At 45.2% G+C, this 9266-nt stretch overlaps 2 protein-coding genes across 2 annotated transcripts; one reads left to right on the top strand and one right to left on the bottom strand.

Moving 5' to 3' along the window:
• The first annotated feature begins 212 nt into the window (after positions 1 to 212).
• On the top strand, positions 213 to 1679 carry LOC132996329 (transmembrane protein 272-like). Its single transcript, XM_061066674.1, has 4 exons — positions 213 to 270; positions 357 to 407; positions 511 to 717; positions 1354 to 1679. Exons 1-4 carry the CDS (start codon positions 213 to 215, stop codon positions 1677 to 1679), a joined length of 642 nt encoding a protein of 213 aa, XP_060922657.1.
• A 1109-nt stretch (positions 1680 to 2788) lies between these two features.
• On the bottom strand, positions 2789 to 8180 carry pcolceb (procollagen C-endopeptidase enhancer b). The gene is made up of 9 exons (XM_061066478.1): positions 8095 to 8180; positions 6823 to 6931; positions 5988 to 6246; positions 5637 to 5761; positions 4605 to 4741; positions 3893 to 4497; positions 3722 to 3802; positions 3112 to 3282; positions 2789 to 2919 (listed from the first exon to the last, which is right to left on the bottom strand). The coding sequence occupies exons 1-9, from the start codon at positions 8178 to 8180 to the stop codon at positions 2789 to 2791; spliced, it is 1704 nt and encodes a 567-aa protein (XP_060922461.1).
• Positions 8181 to 9266: the final 1086 nt, after the last annotated feature.

Genomic DNA, 9266 nt, shown 5'->3' with positions numbered 1-9266 from the left:
CTAAGGTTAGCATGCTAACACGCTAGTCCCAGTTCGGTCGTCTCTGCCATGAATGTAACGCTACTTATTGAGAGTGACAGCGAGCAACCATCACCAACACCTGCTCCTGCAAACAAGCCACATTCAGCAGCAGGGAAAACAAACATATCTCCTTTAAAACCTTAGATTGCACTTATCTTCCTCTGCAGGTCTGAGCTCTCGCCACTGATACGATGTCCAGGTTTGTGGTTCGCATCCACCGCCCTCCTCAACTAAAGGGAGCGGCTCTAGGTGAGATCAGTTTCATCACACTGACATGAGGCTCGGGGAAGAGAAACTCAAATTGACAATTAAATCAATTTACTTTCTTCTTTCAGTACTTTCAAAGTTGTTTGGTTGCGCCATTCCTGTTGTTCAGATCGCAATAGGTGAGTTAGAGATTTGTTCGAGGTTTTATTCAAAGACCAGAGAGTCTGCTTTTACCCCGATGAGAACATGGACTGACCAGTCTCTTGTCTCTGTAACCACCAGGGTCCGTGTATCTGGATGACTGTCCGGTGCAGCACTACATCCCCATCTACTTGATCGTGTCGGGGGTTTTCGGCCTGATGCTGGCGCTGTTCACCTGCATTCCCTTTCCCAAGGAGCCCGAAGACAACGACACCGACGTGATCGATGTAGTCTGCATCACATGGAACTCGTTGTTGGCCTTCTTCCTCTTTAGCTGGTTCATCGTCGGTGAGTTAAAAGTAGCGGTGGGCAGGTGAATGAGCCAACACACAGGGAAACGCAACAGGATAGTGGAGTGGTTGGTGTAATATTTACTTTCTGGCTGGATGGTTTAAATTGTCATTCTGAAATTTAAGCCAGAAATTTAAACCATCCATCCATATTTTGTCTTCTACTTATCCAGGTTCAAATCACATGTGCCTTCAATATAGGAGCACCAGTTAGATAAACCACCCACTGCAGTAATACAAATGGGCCACTAGATGTACATTTTTTTTTTGTACAATTACAAAGCTGCACACACACACACACACACACACACCTTTATTTGAATAATTGTTTGGATTAAACCCTCAACACAAAGAGTACAGAAAAATAACATATCCTTTACAATAGCAATGTAGTGTATCGAACCTAGTACAAGTTTCCTCCACAGCTTATGAGGCCGGATCTGACACAGGCTTCTCCTTATTTTATTATCACAGACATGACTTGAATGCAGCAAAAATAATGTAACTCAGAAATGATACAGACATTTTAGTCTGGAAATGAGTAAAGGAAGAGTGGAACTGCACTGGTTGATAGAGGCATCATGAAACAATCCAAAGTGTATATCTCTTTTTTTTTTTTTTTTTTTTTTTTCAGGCAATGTGTGGATCTACTCTATTTACCAGCCCGAATACACAAAGAACTCAACAAACGTGGACGTTTACTGCGACAAGACGCTCTACCTGTTCTCCTTCTGGATCACGACTCTATTCTACATCATCTTCGGCTTTGTCCTGGTGGCCGGCTGCTGCCGTCTGGTCTGCGCCTATCTGTGTTGCCCAGACGACGACGCCAACGCCAATGCCAATGTCAACGTCAACGTCAACACCAACGCCAACTCCAACGTCAACGTCAAAGCCAACGCCAAAGCCAACGCCAACGTCAACGCCAACGTCAACACCAACGTCATCATCAACGTCTAGAGACTTTTGCCGGGGGGTGCACGTATTTTCCTCCATTTTTTGCACAGCGAGTGTGCTGTGCAAACAATGGAGGAACCCGTTTAGCCGTGTGAGAGGCACGGCGTGTGCAACAAGACCAATCCGTTCAATCACCTGTGTTGTGGCAGCTCTGATAGACACAAGAGTAAACCTGAAGATTCTACAGATTTTAAACACTGATTATAAATAAAGATTCCTAATCGCCGAGCCCTCCCTCACTGTCTCTCCCAGTATGATTTTTTTGTGCAACCGGAAAATAAGGCTCAAGCTTTGTACATGATAAAATGATTAAATGGCTGTTCTGTGTGTAAACATTTTGTCTTGTAGTTGATTTTATTTAACTCGTAAAACAAACAAATTAAACTCATTGTGCTCTTCAATTTCAAACTTTCTAGGATCCTGTAATTTTTCTCAAAAAAACGAACTATGTTTATTCTAACAAAATATATTTCCAGACCAAGCCAATTTCTTACACAGAAAGAGTTCAAGAGTTTAAAGGAAGTATGTGTGGGGAGTTTGAGGAACTGCTTTTTTACTTTTCATGTGTCTCAGCTGTGCTCACTTGTCTCCTGGCCTCCCCCTGTGCCCTTCATTTAACTTCTTCTCTTCAGGACTTTAAGACTTTCAGTTTGACCCGCCTGTGTGCTGACCAACCACAAACTGTAAGCTTGCACTAACTGTGAGTTTATTCAAGACTTCAATTTTTTTTATGGAGCATTTGGAAATAGGAAATCCACACCTGTGCACACTGAGGCTCACATGCGACTATGTTCTTGTATGTACTATGTATAAAGACTGCAAGTTTCTGTGTTTGAGAAGATCCGGTGATAATTACCCATAAAAAGATAATAGATGGTAAAAAATCAACTCGAGCACCAGCATCACATTGTTTATTGATGTTCATATTTTAGCACAGAAATAGTATAACTTAGATACACAATACAAAATATGCGACTTACTGTTTGAATTTAAATGTATTTTTATAAACATTGTGTTTCGGATATTTCAAATATTTTCAGTCTTTATGTAAAGTTGCATGTTTTTAGCAATGGCCTGGACTATGGGGGGGGTAATGTGATTGGGCTGTGACGTCAGCATGATTTGCGGGCGAGGACGACGAGGGCTTTGGCGTGGATGGGCTTGTAGAGGAGAGTGAAGCTGGACGGGCTAAGATGTCCGGCGCCCTGTGCCTCGACCTTTCCCATCAAAACGTAGTTCTGGCCTGGAAAAGAGACGTTTATGTAAAAGAAATAAAGTAAGAATGGTATTTTTTTTTAATATAAATTGAAGGAGTAATTGCACGCGGCTCAATTGTATATCTGTTTTTGAAACGGCCATTCAAAATGTATTAAGGAAATGCCACATCTCATTGCATCAGTGTTTTATCGAGAAATAAGCCTGTGTGGTATTGTACCTTTGTTGAGCCCGGGGCACCTCTTGCAGGTAGAGGTCAGCTTGACTGACGTGACTGGTCCTGACTTGGCGATGTTGAGGCGTCCTGTCTTATAGGCCTTGATCACGGACACCTCGATTGTCGCTGAGCCCCTCGGACCAGCGGTCACAGACATGACCTTACCCGTGATCACTGGATGAGAGACAGAAATGGAGGAGAGAGAACTGAGATTACTGAAAAAAAAGAAGATATGTGGCTCTGTTGTAATGATCTCAGTGTTTTTGATCTAAAACACAAGGTGCATGGTTCAGAAGGAAAGACCAGCGCACCCATGGGTTCAAGTGCATTTGTTATTAAAACAACATGGGTGCTGGATGGGGAAATGACAAGTGCACCAGACTGAAACCGGCTCCGGCCTCGTGCTTGGTGTTTGTTGTCCGGCTAAACATGAGAATCAGAATCAGGTTTTATTGCCAAGCAGGTTTACACCTACAAGGAATCTGTTGTGGTGTGGGGAGGGACATCAGTGCAATCCAGTGATAAGATGAGAATAATTCTATGGAAGGTATAAAGCTGTGAGGATGTAGCAAGTTTTGTTTGGACCACAGGAGTGACTGATGTTGTGGCTCACCGAAGTCATGAGGGCAGAAGCTGGTCTGGAGAGTCCCTGTCCTCTTACAGGGTTGTGTGCACAGTGGGTTCAGTGGTAAAGCTGCAGGAAACACACGGCAAAAAAAGAAATAATAAGGTGCATCAACTTGCATCCTAATACAGGCGTGAACTCATATAAACAGAAACTCACGTTTGTTGCTGACGACTGGTTTCTTTGCCACCGTTTTGCCCGCTGCTGGTTTAGGTGTGGCTTTAGGTTTGGCGTTTGGTTTCACTCCACTCTTGACTGTTGGCTTTACTGTTTTTTTGACGGCCGGTTTTAATGTAGGCTTGATCTTCAGTGCAGGTTTACGGGTGGGTTTAGCCTTGATCCTGGGTTTGAGGGTTGGTTTTACCAGCTTAGGTTTAGGCGCGGGTTTAGTTCCGGGTTTGGGTGCTGGCTTTTTCACGGGTACCTTAGGTGTTGGTTTAGCTGGTTTGGGTTTAGCCGTGGGCTTGACCGCCGGCTTGGCGGCAGGTTTGCGTGGAGGAGGTTTCTTCACCAGGGCTTTTTTGGTAGGCTTAGGCTTGACGACAGGTTTCGGTTTGGGGGTGGGTTTGATTGTCTTTTTCGGCTTCACGCCTGTTTTCTGTGGCGCGGAGGTCGTCTGCGGCCCATAGATGAAGTCCCCCCCAGCGGTGGGTGATCGGGAGCCCCGGGGCACGCTGGAGTAGAAGGCCATGAAGCCGTCTGAGGTCACGCTGAGGTCGGACACGAACTGCACAAGAAGCTCGTTCCCGTTGGTCACTATGATTCTACGTGAGGAATAAGAAAAGTAGATGAAGGGAAGGACGGGAGGAAGAATTTGCAGCTTTGAACCCATGTTTTGTCTCAACACCCATTTTCTGATCGGTAATCTCACCCTGGTGAACTGTCGCCGCAGAATTTTCCGATTCGTCTCGAGTTGTCCTTTTCTCCTCCGTTAAACAACGCCACGTAGTCGTAGCGACAGTACGTGTCGGGCTCCAGATCCAGCTTGATAAACTTCACCTCGATCACCTGAAAGAGAGGTGGCAACATAAAAGGATTGAAGGATGTGAGCTGTGGCTAATTTACATGAACCTGGTACAGTGCAGGCACGGGTAAAGGTGGTGGTGGTGGCGGCGGAGGAGAGCGAGAGAGAGAGAGGCCTGACTTGTGAAACACAGAAGGGCATTTACTCCCTCGCCCATGCTCGCCTCTCTCTTCCCTCGCGTTCAGTCTCTCGGCACACGTGAACACGCCTGCAGGTTTTCAATGAACTCTTTCATTTTGAACCTCGTCACAAGAATCGCACACAAACAACGTTAGAGACTTGAAGTTGAATATTTCCTCCTGCTGGGCCCCCTTCACCAAGATTTGTTTTCAACATGTCTTAGTTGCACATAAAGTTGGACTGAAATTTGAGTCCTTTTTACTTTTTCTGCAAGGAAACGAAAACTTAAATGCTCCTGTTAGGGTTTCTTTGCAGGTTTCTTTGCATATAGGTTGTTTTAAACACCTGCTGCTGTACATTAAGTGTTGTATTCATAAGCAACACATACAAAGGAGATTGTATAAGGGGCATTAGTTGTCTGTTTTGCGGATCCAGTTGTGGTGACATAAAGAAAGCATGCACTTTGTAACTTTCTGCACGTTTTACTAAGTAGTTTAGTTTCATGTACTTTACTTGATTAAAACCCATGGAACAACAAGGTGTACAGCCCCATTCCCCATCTGCACGTTTCACTCACACCTGCAGTTATTGGTTTTCATGGATGAAATTGTTTGAGGAGACAGAGTTTATGGTCCATACTGTAGCCAGCAGCCAGGGGGCGATCAAGATGATTTGGCTTCACTTTTGGGAGCTGTCATGTCGTCCATCTTTACACAAAAAGACTAGCATCAAATATAAAGTCTGTTATGATTGGCTTACATTGCTCGGCTCTACAGAGATGTGCCAGGAGCAGCTGATGCCTGCTGGGTAATTCGAGTTGGGCCAGTTGGGCGTCTTGACCGAGCCCTGGGATTTGGTCAGTCGGCCGCCGCAGAACTGATTCTCTTTGGGCAAAAGAGGGAAAAAGAAGTTAGAAGCTCATACATCAGATTCAAACCTCTTTCAATACTGTACCTGAGGCAAAAAGAGGAAGAACTGCTGCTCAGGTCCCTTTCAAAATATGAGTTATTTTCTCCAAACAGAATTACATAAGAACACCAGAGGAGACGTCACACACAGAGCTTCCATTTATAACTGGTGGTTCACTGGGGTCTGTGTGTGTGTTCGCACCTTCCACATGTGGCTTCCCTGCGGTGAAGTACGCCAGGAATCCTCTTCCTCCGGTGGACTCGTCCGACACCATGTCCATCATCATGGTGTTGGAGGTGGAGATGAGGGCGCCGGGCCGGAACGTCCCACAGAAACGTCCCAGCTTCTGCACCAGGCGCGTGTGGCCGTTGTAGACGTCCAGGTAGTCGTAGCGACAGGTGGGGTCGGCCTCCATGTCGTAGAGGCGGAAGGAGAGCATGACCACATGGCCCTCGGGGACCTGAAGGAAGAGGCAGGGGAGGTTTATGAGGGAGGTAAAGAGGAGAAGGTGTAGGAGTAAGGGTTCAGGATTCAAGATTCAAGATTCAAGATTTTTATATTGTCAAATGCACAGAGATAACATGAAGCAGTCACTGGCCATGAAATACTTGGGTCACAGGCTCTCTTTAAGCAATGCTCAGTAATTTCAACCAAAAAAATAGAAATAGAATAAAATAGAATAAAATAAAATAGAATAAAATAGAATAAAATAGAATATCTAAAATTTAAAATAGAAAATAAAACATATATATCTAAATATATATCTTTACAGATGAAGAGAAAAATAGAGCAACAATAGTTCAATTTGTGCAGTAGTGCAAATATTCAATTATGCTTATTACGGTGCTGGTGCAAATATGCAAATATTTGCAAAAGTTATGTATTTGTAGGTTTTTAAAAGAAATTAACATTTTGAAATTTTCTTTCGTAGTTTGATGGTGCATTCATGTGCTCCTCTGTCACATAGGCCCCTGCAGTGTCTCCACCTCCTAACCAGTGTGATGATGCAGTGATTATTTTGTTGATAATGACTCACGGTGATGTACCAGGTGCATTTACTGTTGGGTTTGTAGTGGCTCGGGAAGCCTTCGCTGGCCACGATGCCCGAGTCTGTGACCAGGTGGCCTCCACAGAGGAAGGTCGGCCTGCAAAAGAGAGAAGGAGGAGGAAGAGGAAGAGTGGGTGCAAACTTCTGACTGGACAAGCAGCAGTGGAATGAAATGCCATTTCAATAAGCAGCCATAATGAAAAGTATTGAAGCAGAATCCGGCACACACACACGTTTACATACATGCAGAGAACCACAGCGGCACAGTCTGCCTCTGTTCCCTGGATCTGGGGAGGTTCCCAATGAGAGCCCTCCTGGCTTGTGTGTGTGTGTGTGTGTTTTCGTAGAACCAAGCCAGGAAGACAGTTAATATACAGTAAATGCACTGTGCGTGTTCTCCAGACTCAGACTGGCCTCGCCACAAGAAGGTTGACACTAGACGTAGAACACATACTTTGCCCCACGTTCAAACGCTGCTCGCACATGGAGTTTGGTGACACACACCCGCTCTTTCACACTCGTATAAACACACATCAGAGCTGGGGGCCGGCCTTGGCTTTTAATTTTGCAGCACTCATGGGCCCCAGACTCGTTAATTTCAGACGTCGGCTGCCCAGGCTTCCGCTCAATTAGTTTTGCGAAATCTGTTGCTGCAGAGTTGTTGCACAGGAAAAAGGTCTAAATTAATCTGTAGCATTGTGAGGACTGTTTTGGTAACCATCGGCCATATATAGTCCCTCAGGCATGCATGGTGCTTCTGCTGTGGTCGCACAACTGTAAGGCCCCAAAAAAAACAGTGGTGGCGTCCCTCCCTCCTGACCCTGAGCTGAACAGCCCACAGGCATTTGTTTGTCTCATGTTCAATTAACACCGTGTGTAGGAGTGTGTGTAGGAGTGTGTGTGTGTGTGTGTGTGTGGACGTCCTCCTGCCAGTGTACACACCAGGTCCAGTAACCGTTTGGAACTGGAGCTTAAAACTCTGAAGTTGCAGTGTCATTTGGTGTCCTCCTGCCTGGGGTGTTTATGGGATGCAAACCACATCTCCCCAACACTGCGTCCTTCTATTTCGACTCGGCGTAACCATAACATCACAACCGGGAGAGGGAGAAAAACACACAGCAGAGGACGGGGGCAGATGTGGCCGTGAAAATGCCACGCTGCATGTGTACATGAAGGATGAAGGACGGGAGGAAAGGATGCACAAGGGGGACATGCAAAGATTTGACACAAACACACAAACACACACACACACACACTTACCTGGTTGAGTTGTTCTGACTCTGAGCCTCCGTCCATCCTAGAGTCAAAGCGACAAGAAGGCACACACTCCACACTCTGTCCTCCATCCTGCTGTCCTCCCGGTTTAAGAAAGAAGGCAGAGGAGGAGGAGAAGAGGAGGAGGAAGGACGAAGGAGGGGTAGAAGCAGAGTAAAGGCGTGGAGAAGTGCAAAGGGAGGGAGGAAGAGGAGGAGGGAAGTGGATGTGATGGGTGAGGAGGGGAGGAGAAGAAAGTCATAGGTGGATGAGTGTGGTATTGAGGGGGCAGGGGGGCACAGGTCCGAGCACACACAGCTCGTTATGTGTCCACTCAGGTTGTTGTTGTTCAACAGGTGGAGACATGGAATATATAAGTTTCGGCAGGCGAGCGAGTGTTATGATTGTGTATAAAGATGGAGGACGTGACAACTTCCTAGAGTGAAGCCAAAATGACTGAAGTGGAATTTGTTTATTCGGCTCCTGAAAACATTTGGTTTAATTTTGAGAATTTTTGAAATCGCTTCTTGATTCATCACAGTTCGGTAACATTGTTTTACCTCCGGTAGCTGCAGCCTAGTTTTTCATCCCTCTCTCATCCGTCTGAATTTAACTGTTGCTGCTTGTTTTCACATTGTGGTGATGTCGTAAATGTTCTTCATCCCAACTCTATTTTGAGCTGTTATTTATTTAAGACATTTTGTACGATACTTTTTTTATTGTATAGTATTTTTATTGACCATTTCCTAACTGCAACTCTGAAAGAGGACAACCTCACAGAACTAGTTCTTAAAATGTACTTGTGCACATGTTTACTCTGCTGGAGACCAAGGAGTATAACAGCCATACACAGCTCTTTAAAATCAAATGCATGGATACGGGAAAATATACTTTGTTTTGGAATCATTGCTCCTGTAAAATTAAGGTAATGTAACTTTAAATATGCACCGATTGACATCAGCTCTGGCAAAGGCACGACACATCATTTTCGTCATTGTTATAATGATAAAGTGCAGAGAAGTCAATGAAGTCACTTTGCCTGGAGGAGGGCATGTCGTCTTTTTTAAGCTGCGGTGACCACTCTGGGTAAAACCGCAGCTGCAGAGGGAGACTGTGGTTGTGTGAGGAAAGCAGCTGCCCTGATCTGCTCTCTGCTTCCAGTTCATTCTGGACACTTC

The sequence above is a fragment of the Limanda limanda genome, chromosome 22 (assembly GCF_963576545.1).
Source record: "Limanda limanda chromosome 22, fLimLim1.1, whole genome shotgun sequence".
Lineage (NCBI taxonomy): Eukaryota > Metazoa > Chordata > Actinopteri > Pleuronectiformes > Pleuronectidae > Limanda > Limanda limanda.
This window is presented reverse-complemented; position numbering and strand designations above follow the sequence as displayed.

Coding starts and splice junctions, on each gene's coding strand:
- LOC132996329 (XM_061066674.1), top strand. CDS start 213: ATGTCCAGGTTTGTGGTTCGCATCCACCGCCCTCCTCAACTAAAGGGA. Junction 271..356: donor ACTAAAGGGAGCGGCTCTAG/GTGAGATCAGTT, acceptor TTCTTCTTTCAG/TACTTTCAAAGTTGTTTGGT. Junction 718..1,353: donor CTTTAGCTGGTTCATCGTCG/GTGAGTTAAAAG, acceptor TTTTTTTTTCAG/GCAATGTGTGGATCTACTCT.
- pcolceb (XM_061066478.1), bottom strand. CDS start 8,180: ATGGAGGACAGAGTGTGGAGTGTGTGCCTTCTTGTCGCTTTGACTCTA. Junction 3,803..3,892: donor ACCAGTCGTCAGCAACAAAC/GTGAGTTTCTGT, acceptor TGTTTCCTGCAG/CTTTACCACTGAACCCACTG. Junction 3,283..3,721: donor CTTCTGCCCTCATGACTTCG/GTGAGCCACAAC, acceptor TCTCTCATCCAG/TGATCACGGGTAAGGTCATG.